Below are 24,088 nucleotides of genomic sequence, written 5' to 3'. Positions count from 1 at the left end.
AACATCTTTTAGCGATGAATTAAAATATCTTTGTGATACTACTGACCGTGTCCAAAATCTGTTTTTTTCTACAACCGTTGCTCTGCGGTGACCCATAGAACGATCCACACAGTCAGAGTACATTCGGTTTACTACACTTCTACGTGACTCTGAGCAGGTGGATCTCTGGTGATCGGTCTGTCATCGCCGCTGTGCTGTTGATGGGTGAAGAGAGAGGTTGGGGACCGCCTCACATATCGAGCATGACTGTATTTCAATCCTTTCAAGGCCTGCCCCTGTCATTGCCCCCCTCACACACACACACACACACACAGATATCATTCCAGCTCCCTGTTGTTGCCACCACCCCCTGACCTATTATCACGCCCCGGTTTAACCTTACTGTCTCTGCCAACCTACTGTTCCTGTGTGTGCCAACCCACAGTCTCTCTCTGGAGTTGCTCCTCCTGCTGCTGCTGATCCCTACTGGTCCACTCTAAGCCCCCACAGCTGCTGTTGTCTGTTAGCATCAGCAAGCTAGCACAAACGGCACGGTGGGGTGGGGGGGGGGGGGGGGGGGGGGGGGGGGGTGGAGATATTAAGAAAGAGGGGGGCGGGGCGGGGGGGGGGCAGAGGATGGCCAGCGACTTTGCGGGGATCTTGGGTGTCCTGAGGACCAGACCGACCAGACAGACACTCGCTATTCAAGCGCCGCTCGAACCCAGGCTCCGACAGCGCCTCAGCCCTCAGCCTGGACCCCCCCCGATCCCCCCTGACCCCCCACCGGTGTCCCACACCCACCCCGACATGGAGACCCAGCCGAAGGACGAGACTCGGACCGAGACCTCAGCAAAGACTCAAGGTGAGAACTCAGAGAGTTCACTTTAGTTTCAGTTCAGTCAACAAAAAATCCCCCAAAAAACGTCTGATGCAAGAAGCCTCATCCTTTCAACTAGACGTATTTTAGATCACTTCAATTATGGAATTGTTACACCGGTTGTGAATTGACTGAATTGGAATAACTGAATTTGACCCCAACCCTGGTGAGTGCTGCAGCTCCAACATTCACACACACACACACACACACACACATCATTGAGTTGTGCACGTCAAGAGTGAATTATGGACTTCTATAAGTTACTGCTGTGTATTTTCATTGTGTAGTAATGTATGTCTACATGAACAGCATGACAGGAATGTCAGTGTGTATTTGATGTACTTGTGTGTGTGGGTGAGGTATAGGGGGGAGGAGGGGGGGTAAGCGATGACAGTTAACGGTCTCTTTTATGTGTGGCATTGAGTTACACTTTCTCGCCAATTAAGTGACTACAAAGCCAGTTTATTACAGCGTCCGTTAGCCTCCTACTGTCTCTCTGTTCCATAACTAGCAGCTGTCTGTCACTCAGGCTACAAATAGCTGTTAGCATGCAGAGGGTTAACATTACAGGGGGACTTCCTCTCCCTCCCTCCCTCCCTCTCTCTCTCTCTCTCTCTCTCTCCCTCTCCCTCCCTCTCTCACCCGTCATTCACCCTGCCTCTTTCCCCCACTCTCTCTCTCCCTCCCCCCTCTCACTCGCTCCCTCCCTCTCTTTCTCTCCCTCCCTCCCTCCCTCCCTCTCTCTCTTTCTCTCTGCCCCTCTCTCCCCATCCCTCTCCCCCCATCTCTCCCTCCCTCTCTCTCTCTCCCTCCCTCCCTCTCTCTCTTTCTCTCTCCCTCTCTCCCTCTCTCTCTCCCCATCCCTTGCTCCCCCACTCCCTCCCTCTCTCTCCCTCCCTCCCTCTCCCTCCCTCCCTCTCTCTCCCCATCCCTTGCTCCCCCACTCCCTCCCTCCCTCCCTCCCTCTCTCTCTCCCCCCTCTCTCTCTCTCTCTCCCCATCCCTCTCTCCCCCCATCTCTCTCATGACAAACACACATGCAGGGTCTAGTGTTTCTAGTGGGTGTTCTGTTGTGAGTGCGCTATGTGTCAGTAAAGTGATCGAGAGAGGATCTGTGTTGAGCGTGATGAGAGGGGGAGTATAATGGTGGGTTAGGGTCAGGTCAGCCCCTCACGGCGTACGGCCTGAAAAAGGACTCGGAGCGAATGTAAAATTAGACCGAGGTTGGTAACGGGACACCCCCGCCTCTGAGAGCAGCAGTAGCGGGTTCGCTAACGCCTACCGACTTCCTCTTTGCTTCGTCCACGCCGTGCCAGTGGGCGTGGTCGGCGAGCTGGAGGAGGCCATCATGAGGCGGCGTTTCCGGCCCTCTCTCATCACCAACGAGGCGTGGGAGGGCTTCACGTTCGCCGGCCAAGAGATCCGCATCAAGGAGTCGACGGACTGCTACGGCGCCGTGATCTGGCCCTCGGTACGGCTCCCTCTCTCTCTCTCTCTCTCTTACCCTTGGCGACATATTGCGTTGCTCATATCTCTCCAATCTCAAGTGCATACAGAGTTAGGGGTTATCATCATCACTATCTTCAACATTCAGGGGTGCAGACTTGTCACCTTTAGGTGAAAATAGTCGTTTTTTATCCAAAATAGGTCATTAGTTTGATCTGTGTACGTATGAGTTTGGATGTTTGTCACCTTCTTCACCTGTGATTGGTTGGCACCTCTGAACATTGCTCTCTACATAATTGTTTATAGTCCACTGATTGGACATTGATTGTGATCTCCGCCCCCCAGGCGTCAGTGCTGTGTTACTTCCTGGATACCAACCGTGACCAGTACGACCTGACGGACAAGAACGTGATCGAACTGGGCGCCGGCACCGGGCTGGTCACCGTGGTAGCCAGCTTGTTGGGTGAGGCTGAACGACTCAGACTCTGAATCTTTTGCTGACCAGCCGACGCCCTCTCCGTGGTTTGGGTGGCCTTCGCTGTTTGCTAATTGGTGTGTCTCTCTCTCCTCGTGCTTTATCTCTCTCTGTCTCCCTCTCTTCCCCCCTCTCTCTCTCTCTCTCTCCTCATCTGTTTTATCTGTCTTCCTCTCTTCCCCTCTCTCTCTCTCTTTCTCTCTCTGTCTCCTCATCCTTTATCTCTCTGTCTCCATCTCCCCCCCCCCCTCTCTCTGTCTCTCTCTCATCTGTTATATGTCTCCCTCTCTTCCCCTCCCTCTCTCTCTCTCACTCTCTCTCTCTCTTCATCCATTATCTCTCTCTGTCTCCCTCTCTTCCCCCCTCTCTCTCTCTCTTCCCCTCTCTCTCTTTCCCTCTCTCCTTGTCCTTTATCTCTCCGTCTCCCTCTCTGCCCCCTCTCTCTCTCTTCCCCCCCCCTCTCTCTCTCTCTCCTCATCCATTATCTCTCTGTCTCCCTCTCTTCCCCCTCTCGCTTTCTCTCTCTCTCTCTCTCTCTCTCTCCTCATCCATTATCTCTCTCTGTCTCCCTCTCTTCCCCCTCTCTCTTGCTCTCTCTCTCTCCTCATCCATTATCTATCTCTGTCTCCCTCTCTTCCCCCTCTCTCTTTCTCTCTCTCTCTCTCTCTCTCCTCATCCATTATCTCTCTCTCTGTCTCCCTCTCCTCTTCTCTCTCTCTCTCGCCCCCAGGTGCTAAGGTAACCTCCACCGACCTCCCTGACGTTCTGGCGAACCTGCAGTACAACGTCCTCCGAAACACCAGGGGGCACTGCCGACACCCCCCCGAGGTCACGGAGCTCAGCTGGGGCCGGGATCTGGAGCAGCGCTTCCCGCGGGCCGCCCGGCGCTTCGACTACGTCCTGGCCGCCGACGTGGTGTACGCCCACTCGTACCTGGACGAGCTGATGGACACGTTCGATCACCTGTGCCAGGAGGGGACGGTCATCCTCTGGGCCATGCGCTTCAGGCTGGACAAGGAGAACCGCTTCGTGGGGCGCTTCCAGAACCGCTTCCGGGTGGACGAGCTGTACGACCTGCCGGGACTCTGCATCAAACTGTACCAGGCCCGGAGGACGACGGACCCCCGGGAGCTTTGAGCTTTGAGCCCCCTCCCTCTGGGGGAGGCTGCCTGACAGACAGAGGGAGGTGGGGGTGTGTGTGTGTGTGTGTGTGTGTGTGTGTGTGTGTGTGTGTGTGTGTGTGTGTGTGTGTGTGTGTGTGTGTGCGCGTGTGTGTGCCCGTGTGTGTGTGCGTGCGTGTGTTCCCGTGTGTGTGTGTGTGCGTGCGTGTGTGTGTGTGCGTGTGCGCGTGTGCGTGTGCGCGTGTGTGTGCCCGTGCGTGTGTGCGTGCGTGTGTGTGTGCGCGTGTGTGTGTGTTCCCGTGTGTGTGTGTTTGAACAATTGTGTGCACTGATCATCTCTAGATACACTGTAGGGGTGACGTATTTCTTCCTTGTTTATAGTATGTTGCCTATTCATCATTATTTTATACATGAATATTATATAAAGAATATCATTATTGTGTTGCGAATACTGTTTAATGGTGATAAAATGCACTGCTGTAATACTTTTTTTCTCCAGATCACAGCATTATAAGTGTGTAAAGTATATAAGAAGTTTTTGTATACTGTCATTTTGTTATGAAATATAAATCATTGCTTATTCAATAAACTTTTTTGATACACACGTGCAAATGAGCATTATTTGAGTATTGAGGACAGCAATCATAGGCAGCCGACACCATTGAAATGTAACAGTTTATAAAAGAGATATATAAAACAGATATTGCACATACACAGGCGGACATGGAGATGAGTTGATCCAGTTTAAGGGTATTTTGAGGAGCAGTCCAGTCCCAGGGAGCAGCAGACTGGAATGAGGCCAGACCGAGGGAGGTGTTGGTCTTAGGAATGTTTAATTGGATATGGAGTGAGGAGCGGGTGGTGTGTGAGGAGCGGGTGGTGTGTGAGGACCGGGTGGTGTGTGTGGACCGGGTGGTGTGTGTGGAGCGGGTGGTGTGTGAGGAGCGGGTGGTGTGTGAGGAGCGGGTGGTGTGTGTGACAGGCATTGGGGGAGTGAGGAGCGGGTGGTGTGTGTGTGACAGGCATTGGGGGAGTGAGGAGCGGGTGGTGTGTGACAGGCATTGGGGGAGTGAGGAGCGGGTGGTGTGTGTGTGTGACAGGCATTGGGGGAGTGAGGAGCGGGTGGTGTGTGTGTGACAGGCATTGGGGGAGTGAGGAGCGGGTGGTGTGTGTGACAGGCATTGGGGGAGTGAGGAGCGGGTGGTGTGTGTGTGCATTGGGGGAGTGAGGAGCGGGTGGTGTGTGTGTGACAGGCATTGGGGGAGTGAGGAGCGGGTGGTGTGTGTGTGACAGGCTTTGGGTGTAGCAGGTGACACAGGAAGGGAGTTGTTTTACTGTTTTTTTGCTTCCCTCTGGAATATGTAGAGAGTGGGTCGTATGCCCACCTCCCTTGTTCTCTGGGAAGCGCATTGTGTTGCCTCTGGGTATGAAATGCGCTATACAAATAAAGCTTTGATTGATTGATTGATTGATAGGTGGAGAAGATCTCGGAGTGAGCCAGCGGATGTTACGACAGGTGTGAAAGAAGGGCCAGTTGACCAAAGAGTAAAGAGTGCAGTGGTGTGTTTTGACGGGGTCATTACTCGCAAACCGGATGGCAGAGTGGTAAAGGGTGTCAAGCTTAGAAATGGTACCGTTCCATGCAGACCTGTGTACTATGTCACCGCAATCGAACATGGGGAGAACGGTCGTTTGTACAAGGGTGCGTTTGGCGGAAGAGGTGAAAGTGAGATGATTCCTGAAAAGGAACCTGAGTTTGGCCTTTATCTTGGACTGCAGCTTTGAGATGTGATGCGAGAAGGATAGTGTGCTGTCTAGCCAGATGCCCAGGTACTTGGAGGGGGCGTGGCACCCTTCCGACAGAACCAGATAGTCTTTGAGGTGTTAAGAGACAGTGTTGAGTTGAGTAAAAGCTTGTTGGACTTGGAGGAAGCCATCCTAAGTATTGTTAGTACAGTGTCGGGTGTAGGACCAGAAGCATAAAGAAATGTGTTGTCAGCGGTTCAGAGAACAGTGTGGGGCCGAGTATGGAACCTTGGGGTACACACTTGGAGGACACACTTGGTGACAGGGAGAGGGTGAGAGAGAGGGTTTCCAAACCTCACACATTGCACCCCGATGAGAGAGATAGTGAGAAAACCGAGCCAGTGAGTGATTAATGACCCCAATGCTGCTTAGTCTATTTATGAAAATGGTATTGTTAACGGTATCAAAAGCTTTGGCAAGGTCAATGAATATTGCAGCACATCTGATCTACGGTAAAAGCCTCAGTCTATCCTGTCTCTCCCGTTTCACTCGTCGAAGGCCAGACATGGGATTCCCCCAGGATTTCCTCTTGGCTGGGGGTCCCTCCTACCCTACACCTCAACAATCCTGGCCATTAGCCACTGACCTTATCATCAGGACACATCACAACATCAACCACCGAGCATCGAGTTTAATTACAGCACTATTTGCTGCCAATTCTAAGAATACACCTCTGTCAGTCTGCGCTCTGGATCAGGTTAGACTGTATAAAACTGCTTGATAGTATTTGGGAAAACAATATGCATCTGTATGCATGCAGACAGACAGACAGACAGACAGACAGACAGACAGATAGATAGATAGATAGATAGATAGATAGATAGATAGATAGATAGACAGCAGGCCCATGTGCACTGTGCACTAGTCTAACCAATTAGTAATCTAATCATTTTTGCAGAATTAAGCCAGCCAACCCATCCTCAGTTTAAATTGCAGCTCATTCCAATCTGTCTGCTGTGAATCCGAATCAGATTAGATTTTTTTTGCCAGGTAAAGTAGGATTTTATGATAGGAATTTGTTCTGGACTGTAGATGCACAACACTAATGGATAGACAACAATAGACAAAAAAAAAGTAGCGCAGGAAGCAAAGGCCAAATATAAAATTATATAAATGTGTATGTATAAGTGCAATGTGTTTATGCATGCATGTGTTTATATACAATATGTGTGGTGTGTTTATGTATGAGTAGTGGAATCCAATGTACAATACAATCAAAGGTCATGTGCTTCAGCGTCCAAGTCAGAGGGAGACATTCGGGGGGGGGGTCTTGTTGATGAGACTGGTAGCGGTCCTGATGGACCGCAGCCCTCTGCCAGAGGGGAGTGGTTCAAAGAGATCGTGACCGAGATGGAAGTGTTATTTAGCCCTCTCTCTGTCCCAGCCAGGGCAGTTAAGAACCTTCTATGACCTTCTATGACCTTATAGCCCCCATCATATCCCAATTAAGTTTATCTGAGGGCCCTCTTCGGTTTCAGGCAATAATGTTGATATGGTGTGATCCTCCAGGTCGTCATGTTGTCTTCCAGGTGGAGAGGGAAGAGTTATTGGTTTAAAACATGATCCGTGGATTTCAGTCACCAGCCTCATAACACGGTCCAGTGACGTCGAGTAAGCAACCTTGTGACTGCATTCCTGGTCCATTACATACAGCCCTCGTTTGCGATAGCTAGATTGAGGAAAACGCCACACACACACACAGAGCAAAGCCTAGCTCAGGCAGGAAACGCAAGGCAGTGCAGGCGCGTCATTGGCTGTAGCGCGGCTCCAGCCAATGAGCTTGCGCCTCATATGGGCCATGTGCACACACACACACACACTTGTTTGTGGCCAATAAACCCCAGTTGGTATCTGCTGACTCCTGCCTCCCCTCCACTATGGTGGGTTGTCACCTTAGTAGACACAAACAGTGAGCCCATGTGGTAAGAAATGAGCGGACAGGAAATGCATTTGTCCAAGCGTGGGTGAAAAGGCCACCTCACAAATTTACAAGGAATTTATGGAAATGTAACCCCCCCCCCCCCACCCAGCGCCCTAACATAACCCTTTCTCAACCCCTCATATCAAGCTACAGTATGTAGGGCAGAGCATACCAAGGAGTCGGGAAGAGGGGTGTCCGAACCGCCACGTACCCAGAGAGGGTCCTGCGTAAGGATGAAGAGAAATCAGAGAGAAGTGATATACAGGACAAAATTGAAAATGGGGGCGGAAATAGGGCGAGTTGGGGGTTGTTTTCATGAAATCATTTAAGGGTTTAGTGGAATGAGGGTTGAAGGACTCCCTAAGACTTTTTTGGGGGGTCCAGACTGCTTGCCAGCCTATCGTATTACAACTTTATCACTGGAGAAGCAATTAAGGGCATCCATGTACGTGCACCAAACACTGTTTTTAAATAGCCCTGGACGTAGACAGGTAAGCATGCTGCTAACTCGAAAAGCCCTCCGCTATTTTGATCAAACGCGCTCCATCCTCTCTCATGACAGTTTGGGGAGATAGGGGGGGAGTGCTGGATGATATTGTCTGTCATGAGCGTCTGTATCGGTCAGATATATCAGGACTACTACCAGCGCTGATGCCAAGCCTGCAGCGAGCCAGCGATAGGCTACACAATGCCTGGCCAAGCGCTCAGTAAGGTTAGATGCATTACAGACATAGAAATGAATCACAACCATTCCCTGGCCTACTACTAAAGCATGTGTCTCTCTATTCATAGACCGTATATCCAATACAGGTGAACTCGAGAGACCATGAAAACATACTCTCGCCACTCTGCATACAATACAAATCCATTTTCATGACACTTGATGCATCTGTCCAAACAATACCACAAAAGCTAAAGCTGTTATGTTATTTTAACATCTCTTGGGTCTTCATAACACATGGACACTTGGGTATTGAAGGACGGTCAGCTAGGAGAGCAAATAGAAATTTGGCAGTGCTTTCAGACATTTTAAGTGAGTGTGTGTGTGTGTGTGTTGTTTATTTCACATTGCTTCACCCTCTAAATATAGCCAATGTCAGTGTAATGATGGGTGTGTCTTAGAGGATGCTGCTTCAGTAACCTCCATAACCAGACGACCCAAGACACAGACTCAATTTCAAGGACACAGATTGCAGGAGGTAGGTGCTACATCCGGGAGCTAGCCTGGGTAGAACAGCTTCTTATGTCGGATGGTTTTAAGAAAAAGTATGCATGTGGCAATGAATGGGGATGGTAGATGGCTCTGAGTGGGTTAGAGATTTGGTTGTCTGCCTTTAGCTTGAGACCAAGGGGGGTTCGACTGTTGTAGCTAGGGGAGACGGACAGTGAGAGAGAGAGAGGTACTTAGACAATGATATATTATACCTGTCTACTGGATATGTATATTGTGCACTCTCCTGTTAGTCATGTCTGTCTTTTGAAGTATCTAGCCCATGTTTACTGCTCTGTAGATGTTCTTAGCCAATAGACAAACATGTTCCAGGAGCTTGCTCCATCGTCTCGTTGAGAGAGATCAGGGAAGAATTTTTACAGCTCACTTTTCTGGCCCCCGTTTTTTTTTTGCTTCCCTCTGGAATATGTAGGGGTGGGACCTATGCCCACCCTCCCATTGCTCTCTATAAAGCGCATTGTGTTGCCTCTGTGTATGAAATGCACTAGGCTATACAAATACAGTTTGATTGGATTTCATATAAATGTGTCTTTCTGTTGAATTTCTGCGTACACATTTTCTGTCCCGTTAGATTTCAATGGCTGATTCATATGCATCAGATCAAGGGGAGATGGACAGTGCTGCCATGGAGGAGGAAGGAGACGATGTGGTGGCAAAGGAGGATGAAGAGGATGTGGAGGAAGAATCCGAGACTGGGAAAGCAGTTCCAGAAGGTAAGGGGGGCAGGTGGCTGACAGAAACGCATACATTCCGGCAGTACCACACTATATAAGACCCCGTTTAGTTTTAAAATGCGTTTTGGACGATCAGATCACAAGTGGACAGCGAGACACATCATCGTTCACACCCGTGTCCATCATGCGTCTCTAAACGTGTCCAGCTGACCACTTGTGTTTGTATATAGTAACCATAGTAACTCACTCACTCCTGCCCGCATGCGCGTCGCACAGCTGTTCCATGTAAACAAATCAATACTCAGTCAGCTGCTCCATGTAAACAAATCAATACTCAGTCAGCTGTTCCATGTAAACAAATCAATACTCAGTCAGCTGTTCCATGTAAACAAATCAATACTCAGTCAGCTGTTCCATGTTAACAAATCAATACTCAGTCAGCTGTTCCACGTAAACAAATCAATACTCAGTCAGCTGCTCCATGTAAACAAATCAATACTGAGTCGGTTTGACTAAGAGCAGATTGAAAAAAGTGCTTATGAAAACCTGGATTATTCCAACTGTTTCGATTGAAAGGACGAGTCATTTGCGACTTGAAAAAGCGCGCAGTAAAGGCGAGAAATGATCCTGCATTGATGTCGTGTTTTCCGGTTACGTCTTCGTCGGGGACGCATCAGGACGCATTAGCATGTAGACTAGACTAGACTTACTAAAGATATGTGCTCAAATGCGTCCCAGACAACCTCGGCGGCAAACTGGGTCGAGGAAACGTTTCATAAAACGTTTTGGTGGCCGTTTACACTTGTATTCAGCGCTGTCCACTTTTCTGATTGTCCAAAACTCTAAAACCAAGTCAACGGGGTCCCCAAATGCATCTCCTGTGTTTGACACCGTGTGCTCGTATCCGTCCCCCCCAGAGGACCCCAGGCTGAAGGAGGGTAGAAAGCCTGCCTGGGAACCACGTGTATACACCAGCCAGTCGAGAGAAAAGTTTCACTTCGTTGGCTGGGACATCACCATCTACGAGTCCACTGACTTCTATGGCAGTGTGCTGTGGCCGGCGGTGAGTTACTCTACTGAGCTCTATCCAACATTACTGAACTCTATTCTACTCGGCTCTACACTACACAACGTGTAATATGAGGTTATATGAGGCAAAATTATGGAGATCATGGTGAATGTCATTGCCATCATCAAAGTGTCTGTGATGCGGGTTGCCTACAGGCATCGGCTCTCTGTAAATACCTTGAGACCAATCGTGAACAGATCAACCTGATGGACAGATATGTACTGGAGCTAGGAGCAGGGACCGGCCTCGTGTCCGTAGTTGCCGCACTCCTTGGTGAGTTTGAGCACCTCTGTCCAGTCCCAACCCTACTGGACAGGCTACTTATAGGCCTAGATGGAAGAGCACTGGAGAGATAGAACCATAAACTATTGCTTGGCAAACGCTTCAGATTTCCACCATTTGACTTAAGGGGCACTCCAAAATTTTCTACTTTTGCCTTTGATTCATCCAAACCGTTTTAAAATCCACTGAACGGTTCTTGAGATATTTGAAGTTTAAGTTTGTTCGCATCGTTAGCAATGTAATGTGAACAATATGTAGAAAGAAAAACAAAATAAACTTCAAATTCAAATATTTCAAAAACTTTAAGGTGGGCTTTAAAACCGTTTGGATGCATCAGCAGGGGGCCAGATGATTTGCAAAGCAACCCATACATTGACAATGTTCACCTGGCACCTGTGTGTTGTTGGGATTAGGATTAGTGTTGATAAGGGGTTGAGATATTAGTACTTGTAACTTTAATCTGCTATTGGTCATCAGGTGCCTGGGTGACCGCCACGGACCTGCCAGAGATCCTGGGCAATCTGAGATTTAACCTCTTAACGAACACCAGGGGGCGCTGCAAGTACCGGCCTCAGGTGGCCGAACTGTCCTGGTCTGACGACCTCGACCGTACCTACCCCAAGTCGGTCTACCGCTATGACTACATAATGGCGACGGATGTGGTCTACGCGCATGAATTCCTGGACGACCTATTGGTCACCATGAAGCATTTCTGTCAGCCGGGGACCAAGCTGATCTGGGCCAACCACATGCGCCTCAAGTCCGACCTGGCCTTCACTGAGAAGTTCAAGAAGACCTTCGACGTGACCTTCCTCGCCGACGTGGGGGAGGCCAAGGTCTTTACGGCGACCCGTCGGAATGAAGGACGCGAATCGCCCCCGTTTGGAGGAACGCAGGGGAACGAGGAGGAGATGGCGGAGGGAGGAGAACACGTCTTTGAGGACGAGGAGGAGGAGGTGGTGGTTGAAGAAGAACAGAAAGACCAGGGAGAAGTCAAGAGGGACAAGAGGAAACAGGAGGAGCAGAAATGTCACCAAGAACCTCCTCATGTCAGGGAGATGGGAGAGGAAGAGGAGGAGGAAGACCGCCGTGACGTCTGGGAGGGGGAGGTCAAAGTACGAGGGATGGAGGGCGATCAACGAACGAGGTTAGCGGAGAAACAACGGAACGAAGACGACGAGGCAGGAGAAAGACAGGTGGACGCGACTGTCGTCGTGAGAGGAGGAGAGACAAAGACGGATGAGACGGAAAGACATTCCCGACCACAAGAAGGACGACCGGAGGTCTGGGTGATGAGAGAGACGGAGGAGACGGGAGGAGGGACTGTCGAGGATGAAGGTTATGAGGATGATGAGGAGAACCCGGGTTCCAGGTGTAGCACCGATGAAGACCTCATTGGTGAGTTTTTGGCGACGGCGAACCGTCAAACACACACACACACTCCATGCACAAACATACTCCAACGGTTTTATCAGTTGTTTGTTGTTTGGTTTTTGGTTTTATCAGTTGTTTGTTTACGTTGTAAATATTATTTTATGTTTCTCTGCTGTTGTTTTCTGTTGTTTTATCTGTTTCATGCTGCTACTTTGTCCAGGTCTCCCTTGTAAGAGATTGTTGATCTCAATAGAACTAACCTGGTTAAATAAAAAAATAAAAAATGGTATGATCCATCAGCATTATCAGTTTGAATGAATGGGATCGTTCCATTTTACAGAGGAGACGCCGGTGGACACCAAGGAGACCGGTGTCCAGCAGGAGCAGAGGCCATCCTGGGCCCAAACTCCCTTCACCAGATATGGGAGAGACGTATACGTCTACGCAGGACAGGAGATCAGCATCTTCGAGGCCCTGGACACCTACGGCGCCGTGATGTGGCCAGCTGTGAGTAGCACCGTGCAATAGCCAGCCTGCCTATTTATGTTCTTAGCCAATAGACAGACATGTCCCAGGAGCTCGCTCCATCGTCTCGTTGAGAGAGGTCAGGGAAGAACTTTTACAGCTCACTTTTCTGGCCCCCGGGTGAAACTGTTTTTTTGCTTCCCTCTGGAATATGTAGGGGTGGGACCTATGCCTACCCTCCCATTGCTCTCTGTAAAGCGCATTGTGTTGCCTCTGTGTGTGAAAAACGCTATACAAATAAAGTTTGATTTGATTTGATATTTGTAACAGTCGCACATGAATCCGCAGAATCTCTTTGAATGAGTTTAACCAATTCAACCTGGTTACAAATGCACAGGACAGAAACATGGATGACGCATCCACACAATATAACCACAAACTTTGTATAACCATCAAAATGCTTTTGATTAAGATATTTTCATTTTGATAAAATAAATTGGAAGATTCAGATTCATATTTTGGGGGTATTCTTCTACCAATAAGGAGCGGTAGAATAACATGTTTCCATCTCTCACTCAGGCGTTGGCCCTCTGTCACTTCCTAGAGACCAACCCTCTGGACTTCAATCTGAAGGACAAGACTGTGTTGGAGCTGGGAGCAGGGACTGGGATAGTGTCCATAGTGGCCAGCTTACTTGGTAAGCCTGGCTGACCACAGAGTCCATATACCCCACAAGACATAAACTCTTAACTCTACACACTCCTTTGAAGTATACAGTGTATGAGAATGTAAGACTGGGCCTTAATCAGACTAGATTACCAATTCAGAATTCCATGACTCTGTAGGGGTGTATTCAGGGGTGAAAATTAACTTTTTGGCTCATGGTGAGTCACCTGCCAAAATCTACCGGCCAAGTTTTTTTTTCTTCTTTCAGATAGCCTTCTGAAATCTAGTCGCCAATTGGAAATTTTACCTGCATTTGGCCGGTGGCAGGTGTTAATGTTCAGCCTTGGGTGTATTGATTGAAGGTGGAGAGGTTACAGGCATGGGGGGTCAATCTAGAACAGTCTACTGTACACACAACACAGACGTGTTGTTTATAGTTAGTTAGACAGACAGAGACACGCACGATAGATACGATCGATTCTTTCTTTCTTAATCCCCATGGGGAAATTCTGTTCTAGGCAATAAAGAATCTGATTTGTGTCCAGGTGCCTCAGTGACGGCCACTGACCTGTCGAACGTCATGTCCAACCTGAGGTCCAACCTGTCCAGGAACACGAGCGGTCGGTCCAGACACCCCCCCCAGGTGGCCGAGCTCTCCTGGGGCCACAAGCTGGACGTCTTCTTCCCCAGGTCCGCCCATCACTACGACTACGTCCTGGCCGCCGACGTGGTTTACCACCACGTCTTCCTCAACGAGCTGCTGGACACCATGAAGCACTTTTGTCGGCCCGGGACCAAACTGCTTTGGGCTAACAAGGTGCGATTCTCCACAGACCTGGACTTCACAGAGGACTTTAAAAACGCCTTCCACACCACTCTTTTGGCCGAGTTGGGAGTGGTGAAGATTTTCATGGCCACGTCACGAGGTTAGGGGTGGGTCTCTGACATGCCTATCACACACTGTAGGACATCTGTACTGTGTACTTTTAGATTAGTCAGATGTACACTACACTATGTGATGCCTGTCATTTTTCCCTTTTAGGTCTTAAGTATACTTAATCCCACTTCATGCATAGTTGCCACTCAGAAGCATGGCCGTGATTCCTAGTGTTTTATCGTTTACTTTTTGGCTTGTTTACATTTTGTTTGATATTGATATTTTGATACTACAGTAAAATCCAAGCCCTCTGTGATGACTTGATTGTGTATGGTACAGGTAGCCCTCCACAGCTGGCGAAGGGATCAGGATTGTGCACACTGTCACACTTAACCCTTTCGATACGACCACGTCACCGGCAACATTTTAAAAATATCTAACAAATATTATTTTTATTTTTTTTAAATCTAACAAATCTAAAAAATTCCTCACTCCAACACTTGCTGAAAGCTGAGAAACTGCGCTTTCTTGTATTATAGGGAAAATCCAATTAATATTCAAAATGTTGTCACTGTACTTTCAGGGTTAAAAGGGTTAAAGACCAAAGACCAAAATACAACTAGTATTATTCTTCCAAATCCTTTTTATTTAGAATAATTTCCTGGGTTGTGAACATTATTCCATACATTTGCTGTAATAACAAAATAGCGAGGTGGTATAGGTACTTTTCATACAGTATGTCGCTTGGGAAGAATGGTTACAAAATAATACTAACTACATATCCTTAAAATCATAACATCCCTTAAAATATTGGCATTGACTAATTCATATTTTTAGTTCTAAATATAAATACAAGACATCCATAAATATATCTGAAAGGTCTTTTCGTGGACCCCAGCAGAGTGAGACGTACGAGGGCTCTGACTGGGGTCTGCTCATTGGACGGGTACAGACCCTCAGTGGAAGTTAAGGCCATTTTCGGAGAACTGTCGTTGGCATCACGAGAGACAGTCGAACCATGAACGTCGGTCCGAAACCAAAACCCAACCTCTTTATTTACAGAGGAGAAGAGGATGTTGAGAGGGAGGGAGGGAGGGAAGGAAGGAGGGAGGGAGGGAGGGAGAGAAAGGGATGGATAAGACGGATACAACACAGGGAAAGACACCAAGCTCACAATCCTAATTCCAGATAAGAACCTGGCCAGAGATCTGAGGGGATTGGTTGGATATACGCAAGATGGCCGAATATTACACCTAACATGAAGGAGATGCACATATATATTTGCACATATCCAATTTTCTCACATCAACAAGACAGTATGGTGGCTACGGTACAGGCTAGGTATTGTTTTGGGACTGAGAGTGTGTGAAGGATCGTTTAGGGAATTGATGAATTGTCAGTGGATTTGAAAGGGAGGGACACTGAGGAAAGACAGATCAGTCAAATCAATTATTTTCTTCCAACCATAATAATAGTGGCCATTGTGGACATTTCTTTACACAGTTATGCTGCAAAACCAGGTTTCAAACGACAAAGACATCTGCCTGCACTCTTTATTCAAGGACATGATACATTTAGATCTTGGGACTCTGACCTGTGTGATATGATGCGTTTCCTTTGAGCCAAGTCCTCAACCCTAGCGTCTTCCTCAAAGAGAAACACGTTAACGTTAAAGAAAAACATGCTTCGCCAAAACAAAAGGCCAGATTGGCTATTTGGGTTTACGAGAGTATTTTGTAAACAGCAATGAAAGAACACAGACATTAATTTGACACAAAATCCACACGCACGGGTATGTATACACACACTCTCAATCACATACAGTACACGAAGCCAGACAGACTATGGGGGACTAAGAGACCGAGGGATTACGCGGATTTAAAAAAAGATCTCTACGAAGGTATCCGTACTAAAATTAAGCGATCGGTTTAGAAACGAAGCTTTTCCTTTAGTCTATTCGACATGCATACATTTAAAATACAGCAGGGAGAATAATGAATACTTTTTTCCCCGTGTTAGTTATATATTGCCTCTTTGTCATACTGTGCGTTATGATGAAGTGTCTGTACATCTCTAATGCGTGTATGTACATTTCTACAGAAAAAAAAAGTAGCTTGATCAGCGCGTACAGACTGACCCGACGGTCAGAAGGTCTGCGGGGAGGAGATGGGGAACCTAACGGTCTTCCAGATGGAAAGCGGTCATCTACACACACATCCATCTCAATCTGTACACACTGAGGGAGGAGTCCCGGACGCAGATTAAGACCGGGTCTGGATTAATATGGAACCCAGGCTTGATCCTAGGCCGGGGATTAAACCCCGCCCCTGACGTCTCCACGCCCGCCCACGGCCCCGCCCACTGACGTCCGGACAGACGGCGAGGTTTGTGCGAGGCGGTTGGAGTGACCTCTTCAGACCCCGCCCACCACAAAAGGTTCAGTCTACATGTGAGCGCAAACGAAGGGGAGGTGAGCGAACGAGAGGAGAGAGAGTCCGGCGCTCGACACGGGGCCGAGAGGATCACATGACCTCAGGAGAGGTACTGATTGGAAGGCACCTGCTGGAGAGAGTGGTGGTGGAGTCTGTGGCACCAGGGTCGTTGGGGGGGTCGTCCCGATCCTCTACGGTAGCCTCCTCCTCTCCGGGTCGGCGGAGCAAGTGCCCTCTGACCCCGCGAGGACGCTCGACCGTGATTGGTTGATTGGTGAGACGTGTGTGATCATGTGAACCTGAAAGATGTGATGCCCGTGTGATCGTGTGTGTGGGCCACATGCGACCCGACCTGTGTGTGTGTGTGTGTGTGTGTGTGTGTGTGTGTGAGTATATGTGTGTGTGTGTGTGTGTGTGTTTAGAAGGGCGTGTAGTCTGAGGGGTACATGATGGGGAGCCAGTTCTCTGTGAAGGTGGCGCAGTGCGTCCATCCCAGGTGCCTCATCAGCTATAAACGACAGGAAGTGAGGTCACAAAACAGGAAGCCAGCTATCTTTTATCAAACACAAGTGTCTTAGGCTGCATTCACAGTACACTGCCTGGTTGAAGTGAACCAATTCAGATTTTTTGCTCATATGTGGCACATATCAGATATGTATTACACACGTTTAAGCAGGAAAAAATCGCATAGAATCAGATATTCTCAGATCCGTTTCAGGCCTCATATGTGGAAATAAATCAGATATGAATCAGACATCTGCTAATGCGACTGTCGTCTAAGCGGACAGAACGGACATTCCCAGTCATTGCGATTCGCACGTCATTGAAAATGCGACTTTTTCGCATTTTAATGACGTATATAAGGTTACTTTCACGCGCACAACGCAACCACATCCATGCACGCCTGTCATAACTATCCCGCTTAAAAAGATAATGGAGGACGAGTGGCAATAGTCGTAGTGCACGCCCCTTCTACGGTTGCTAGGTAACCAAGGTAAACAAACCCTCGTGTACACATGGGGGTTGTTGATAGTATGTATGTGTAAGTACAGGTATCTGATATGGGTCACTTTTAAAACTATATGTAAGCAGGAGGGCAAAATAAAATGGATATGGGCAAAAAAATCAGATCTGGGCATCAAGACAAGCAGTGTAAATAATAATAATAATAATAATAAAATGTATTTGTTTTGCACTTTACATTTAGAAAAAAAGTCTCAAAAGTGCTATAAAACAGTGCTATAAAACAGGTGTGGCCTTAAAGACACGTACAGTACGGTAAAGAACCTAAGCAACACGGCCTGTGTGTGTGTGTGTGTGTGTGTGTGCTGTCGGAGACTGAACATCTCACCTGGATGCAGTTCTTCAGGTTGTCTTTGCTGGGTTTGTCCTCTACGATCTTAGAGGCGTATTTCAAGGCCCTTCCGTACATCTTGTTGACCAGCGCGTGTTTGTACGAGAACGTCAACACCTGCAAGAGGTCAACCAACACAACTCAGCCCCTCCGCGCCGCCCGCAGCGCTAAATCAAGCGCGCCTCACGTCCACCGACTCGTATGTGATATCCGCGACCCGCCCGTAACCCACCTTGGAGTCGGTCAGATCCACCCACTTCTGCACCTCCCAGAAGGTGTTGTTGAGGGCGCCGGCGGTGTCCCGCGGGGGGTCGTCGGAGCTGCCCACCTCGGCCTCGCCGGTGGCGGCCGCCTCCTCCTCCGGGGCGCCGGCGCCGTCCTGGGGGGCGGGGGGGAGCAGGAGCTGGTCACTCAGGGCGCAGCCCTTCCTGCACATGGCGTCCAGTAGGGACGACTTCTGCTTCTCCATGTCGCTGGAAAAGACGGCGCCACGCAAGGCAAGGTTATTTGTAGCACATTTCAACAACGAGGCAGTTCAAAGTGCTTCACGTGAGACATTAAAAGCATCAAGACAAATTGCAAGAAACACATAAAAGGTCATATTAAAGTCTCACAGAAATGAAAAAAGCATTCTGTCCCATTTTGGTTTACATAATTGGTGATAGTGTTCACCTATTCAACGATGTATGCCCAAGAAAATACAAAGTTGTACTTTTGTTGTAATCTTATATCAAAGTATATAATTTCTCACTTCCTGGAAAACGGTAGGTCACGTGCAATGACGACAACAAGTACCTTAGATTTTAGGCCAATAATCTCACGACATCCACCCGTCAATCAACGCTATCCTTCTATCGAATCTGTCTAAAGTTCTTAAAACCCGTCCACTTGTCAATGTTCCAATCAAATTCCTCTAAACATAGGGAGGCGTGTGCGTCGTCAGCGACTACGGGGGGGGTTACCTCTTGATGGTGGCGGCATCGGGTCGCGGGTCGGTCTTCATGGTGAGGTAGACGGCCAGGGCGGTCTGGTCGATGTGGGACAGGACGATGTCCGCCGCCGCCACGATCTCCTCCAGACGCTTCGAGCGCTCCTGGAGGAGGAGGAGCAGGGGGCGGGGCTTAGACACGACTAGAGGACCGCGGATGTATACGCCATGCAAAGAGCATGTGTGTGTGTGCGTGTGTGTGCCTGTGCGTGTGGATGTGTGCGTGCGCCTGCGTGTGTGTGTGGGGGTGTGTGGGGGTGTGTGTGTGTGTGTGTGTGCGTTTGTGTGTGCGTGCGTGTGTGTGCGCGCGCATGTGTGTGTGTTTGTGTGTGTGCGTGTGTGTGTGTGTGAGAGTGTGTATGTGTGTGTGTGTGCGTGTGTGTGTGTTACCTTCTCAGAGTCTAGCTGGTGCAGTCTCTGGACATGCAGGGGTAGGTAGGAAGTGAAACTCTCCTTCAGCTCGTCGTAGAGAGCGCTGGTATCCAGCCTGAGAGAGAGAGAGAGAGAGAGGGAGAGAGAGACAGACAGACAGACAGACAGACAGAGAGAGACACAGAGAGAGAGAGAGGGAGAGACAGAGAGAGAGAGACAGAGAGAGAGAGACAGAGAGAGAGAGAGAGAGAGAGACAGAGAGAGAGAGAGAGAGACAGAGAGAGAGAGAGAGAGAGAGAGACGGGAACAAGAGAAACCAGGAAGGAGTATGAGAGAGTGGAACGCAGGCCCACCTAGGGTAAAACCAACACCCCCGTTCCGCTCCGTGGAAGAACTCACTTGGTCATCCACTGGATCTTCAGGTCCCTGAGGGCCTCGGTGAACTCCTCCTTCACATCCTTCTCCTTCTCCCCCTCCTTCTCCTTCTCCTTCCCTCCTCCGTTCTTCGTCTTGTTGGGGGCGGGGATGAGGTGGTAGACGACCGGCACCACGTCCTGGAGGAAGACACGGACCGGGTTGACCCCAGCTGGACCTCCCTAGGACTACATTTCCCATAAGCCTCTACCACAACGTCTACATGGAGACCCAGCTAGTGAGGGACAGGCCGAAGGAAAAGCAAAAAAACAAAAAAAAGGCTAAACCAAGTTCAACTAAAGGAGGATGAACTTGGTTAGTGTCCAGCTACACTCTAAATGATGCTTGACTGACCACCAGAAAACACCGGACTTACTGCCAAACCACTATGTATGGTGACCTATGACCTGTTGGTTGAAGAGACGTTCCTATCCCACTAGTGACTAGAGCTGACCCTTCAAATTCAGTTATCCAGCCCCATGCACAGCCAACACCACACGTCACAAAGCGCAAGACATTCTTCAGAGCTTCCGGAACATTCTATCGCTCTTGTTTCCAGCGGGCGGAGCTTCTAGCACACGGTCATGTGACATCCCCCTGGGTTTGGACAGTGGTTTTCCAAGCTGATTCAGTACCTTTTTAAATTTTCCTTGTCGTTTTGCAGAAGCCTGCCCCTGGTGGTTAAAATAACACACAGTAAGAGAGAGGAAATGCACACACACCAGGACACCATCTCTTTCTTTCTTTCTTTCTTTCAATCTATCTTTTTTTTTTTTACCTCCCTTGATTTATTTTAGTTGAAAGGATGATACCGCGGCAGGACAGTAGCGACATCATCCCCGATTATGCCTCTGATGAACCAAACTACTAGATTTAATTACACAAAGTAATGGATCATTTCTGTTCATAGCGAACAGCGCCCTCTGGTGGTGTAGGTGTTTATTAACACATCTACCTTCAACTCTCCTGACAAACTGCAGCCCTGCTTTCACGGTTGGGATGTCATGGTTTAAACACAGACAGCGTTACGACAGAGGAGGGCGCGGGCGCCGCGGCGAAGCAGAGAGGAAGCAGGAAGCTCGGTAGACAGACGGCCCCATGACAGGAAATCCTAGCAGACAGACACCCGGAGGCCCCGTGGCCCCCAGGGCCCTTCCTTTGAAGAGCATGAAAGGAGGGAGCAGGTGTGCGAGATGCTGTCGCGTACGGGACGATGGAGGAATCTGGATTTGTCCAATCAGATTATCTGTAAGGGGAGTGGTATTGGGACGCTGGGGATCGGGAGAGAGTCGCCGCTCACTGCGAGGTGCATCATGGGAAATGGATGAAGAGCTCAGTTTCTCGACTTCCCGACCGATCCCCTCCAGCGGTCCGACACAGACCTAGCTTTGAGAGATGACCTCTGCCCCCCCCTTTCATTTGAGAGGAAGACAAATGGAACCTAGTTTTGACCCTGTGACCCTCACATAGACACAGAGCAGGGTCGGTTAGATCTAGTCCACCCTGCGCACTGGACCGGCGGGGTTTGCACAGTGGAACCAAAGGACTGGTTGAAAATATGAAAACCCCGCCCATGCGGTGCAACAGGGGAGCTAAATCAAACGCTCCCAGCGAAGCAACAGGCAAAGAATAAAGACATGGACAAAGAACAGTCAGCGAGGCCTCTAATTGGTTGGCAAAGGACAAAAGGCGGGCCAAAGAAAGAGGGAGCCAATGAGTTCCACAGCTTGTGACTGACAGCAGGAAGGACCACTCACTGCTTTCTTGCCATATTCACTCTTGGCGACGACGAGGGAGCCAGTAAGGTAACATCCTGGACTCGTCCCCTTGGGAATCCTGGAGGAGAGATGGAGAGGGAGAGAGAGAGAGAGAGAGAGAGAGAGAGAGAGAGGGAGAGAGAGAGAGAGAGAGAGGGAGAGGGAGAGGGAGAGAGAGAGAGAGAGGGAGATATGAGTTCACAGACTAGTTCACACCCCGCATATCCGAAACACTACAAAAAAAAAATCAACTCTAGAGTTCAAAGTTCATAAGCGATCACGGATGTATAACAGCGTGCGGGCGTGGAGCTGGAGGGCGTTCCGGTCTCTCCTCGCTTACTTGTCGTCGGGCAGGGCGGTGACGTAGAAGGGCTGGGTGGCGCCGGGCGCCAGCGTGAGGGAGTTGGCCTTCTTCTTGGCGGCGAGCGCGGCGCGGTGCGAGTCGTACAGGTCGGGGCTGAGCGTGGTGGAGAGGCGGTGGGACACCACCATGGGAAGGTCCTTCAGCCTCTCCAGCTCGGCCGGCTGCTCGTGGCGCACCTGCAGGCGCACGGTGTAGTCGCCCTTCTCCAGCTTCAGGGAGTACTGGGGGGGGGGGGGGGGAGCACGGCATTTAGAACGACGCCCGTACACACACACACAAACATACATGTGCAAATGTATCCATGGAAACACACGCACACACACACCCACACACACACCCATACATGTGCAAATGTATACATGGAAACACACCAACACACACACCCATACCTATGCAAATGTATACATGGAAACACACACACACACACCCATACATGTGCAAACGTATACATGGAAACACACACACACACACACCCATACCTGTACATGTGCAAATGTATACATGGAAACACACACACACACACACCCATACATGTGCAAACGTATACATGGAAACACACACACACACCCATATGGTCATGTTGTGTTGTGGTCATGTTGGATTTAGGCTGTGGTCATGTTGGATTTAGGTTGTGGTCGTGTTGGATTTAGGTTGTGGTCGTGTTGGATTTAGGTTGTGGTCATGTTTGTTTAGGTTGTGGTCACGTTTGTTTATGTTGTGGTCATGTTGGGTCTAGGTTGTGGTCATGTTGGGTCTATGTTGTGGTGGTGTTGTTGTTGTTTACCTGGTGTGGGTATGCGTCTCCGGAGCCTAGCAGTCTCTTGTTCTGGTCGAAGAGCATCCAGAGCTGACTGTCCAACTCCGACTCGTAGAGCAGCTCACACAGCAGGGGGCAGCTGGGGGTCACCTCGCCACTCTTGGGCTGCAGGGTCAGGGGTCAAGGAGAGGTTAGAGAAACACACACACACACACACACACACGTGAATACTGTATCCGGCGTACCTGGTGGAAGTTGTAGGTGAGGACGATCTCGTAGAGTTGTCTGTTGTTGGGTAGAACATCTCGGAGTCCCAGGGCCTTGGTCTTGGCGCTCACGGGCCTGATGGAGAAGGACACGCCCACACGCGACCTTAACGCCTCGAACCCACCGGTCGCGGAAGCTCAACGCTCACTGCCGCGCTTCACTTCAGCTCCCGTGTTAAACGAACGCTGCTGTTCTCACCAGCCGCGAGCGGGCACAAATTTGATACACTACGTGTACAGTGTATGTGTGTGTGTGTGTGTGTGTGTGTGTGTGTGTGTGTGTGTGTGTGCGCATGCACTAGGGATGAAACGGTTATCGGTTTTGCGGTAAACCACGGTTTGTCGTTGTTTTGCGAGTACAGCGGAAGGCAGAGTTGCTGAGGTTTTCCCGTCTTCTTAGAGGACCAAGTCTGAAGTCAACTTCCGCATGGGGACTTGGGAAGAGGACTTGGGAGTGGAAGGACATGTCATGGTTTGCCTGTCTAACTTGCTAATAGCTTGTGTCAATAACGTGAACTGAAGCTTTCAGTGTAACCTACTCTTGTAAAATAACAAGTTGTTCTGCTGCTGTAGGCTAGTCTTGCATAGCGTTTAGTTTCACTTTCATTTCTGTATTGAAAGAAGAGAGGCATACCATCATTGGAGAAAAAGTGTGTGTGTGTGTGTGTGTGTGTGTGTGTGTGTGTGGGTGTGAGTAAATGATTGAGAAAGAATAATAATTATAATGATGTGTGATCAGTGCTTTTTGAACATTTTCAGCATATTTCGACATACGGTGATACTGATAATAATAACAATAATAATAATAATAATAATAATAATAATAACCGTGGTCATTTTGGTCACTGTAGTCGTGATATGACATTTTCATACCGTTACATCCCTAGTGCTCATATATAAACATATACACGCATGCTCATATATAAACATATACACACGCATGCTCATATATAAATATATACACACGCATCTCATATATAAATATATACACGCATCTCATATATAAATATATACACACACATGCTCATATATAAATATATACACGCATGCTCATATATAAATATATACACGCATGCTCATATATAAATATATACATGCATGCTCATATATAAATATATACAC

The 24,088-nt window shown here is 48.9% G+C and overlaps 3 protein-coding genes across 4 annotated transcripts in view; 2 read left to right on the top strand and 1 right to left on the bottom strand.

The window, feature by feature from the left end:
- Positions 1-2,203: 2,203 nt before the first annotated feature.
- Positions 2,204-12,513, top strand: LOC311315822 (uncharacterized protein; the record flags this gene model as incomplete). The annotated part of the gene is made up of 9 exons (XM_084446519.1): positions 2,204-2,326; positions 2,647-2,764; positions 3,507-3,906; positions 8,604-8,607; positions 9,427-9,568; positions 10,447-10,592; positions 10,754-10,871; positions 11,358-11,716; positions 12,508-12,513. 9 exons carry the CDS (start codon positions 2,204-2,206, stop codon positions 12,511-12,513), a joined length of 1,416 nt encoding a protein of 471 aa, XP_084302645.1.
- A 59-nt stretch (positions 12,514-12,572) lies between these two features.
- On the top strand, positions 12,573-14,316 carry LOC311315821 (protein-lysine methyltransferase METTL21C-like; the record flags this gene model as incomplete). Its single annotated transcript, XM_084446518.1, has 3 exons — positions 12,573-12,761; positions 13,299-13,416; positions 13,931-14,316. 3 exons carry the CDS (start codon positions 12,573-12,575, stop codon positions 14,314-14,316), a joined length of 693 nt encoding a protein of 230 aa, XP_084302644.1.
- Positions 14,317-15,799: 1,483 nt separating this feature from the next.
- Positions 15,800-24,088, bottom strand: part of tpp2 (tripeptidyl peptidase 2) — an 18,185-nt gene continuing 9,896 nt past the window's right edge. The window contains exons 19-29 of one of the 2 annotated variants that reach the window (XM_084446990.1): positions 22,946-23,042; positions 22,728-22,865; positions 21,920-22,164; positions 21,580-21,658; positions 20,458-20,496; positions 19,808-19,962; positions 19,427-19,523; positions 19,011-19,141; positions 18,281-18,521; positions 18,046-18,165; positions 15,800-17,202 (exon numbers count right to left, since the gene is read on the bottom strand). In XM_084446990.1, coding sequence (XP_084303116.1) covers positions 17,113-17,202; positions 18,046-18,165; positions 18,281-18,521; positions 19,011-19,141; positions 19,427-19,523; positions 19,808-19,962; positions 20,458-20,496; positions 21,580-21,658; positions 21,920-22,164; positions 22,728-22,865; positions 22,946-23,042 — 1,432 coding nt within the window. In that variant the 3' untranslated portion in view covers positions 15,800-17,112. The remainder of the gene's footprint in view (positions 17,203-18,045; positions 18,166-18,280; positions 18,522-19,010; positions 19,142-19,426; positions 19,524-19,807; positions 19,963-20,457; positions 20,497-21,579; positions 21,659-21,919; positions 22,165-22,727; positions 22,866-22,945; positions 23,043-24,088) is intronic. The other variant, XM_084446991.1, reaches the window with a different exon arrangement.

Source organism: Borostomias antarcticus (assembly GCF_949987555.1).
Source record: "Borostomias antarcticus genome assembly, chromosome: 12".
Lineage (NCBI taxonomy): Eukaryota > Metazoa > Chordata > Actinopteri > Stomiiformes > Stomiidae > Borostomias > Borostomias antarcticus.
The sequence above is the reverse complement of the archived record's forward strand: the minus strand, read 5'-3'. Positions and strand labels throughout refer to the sequence as shown.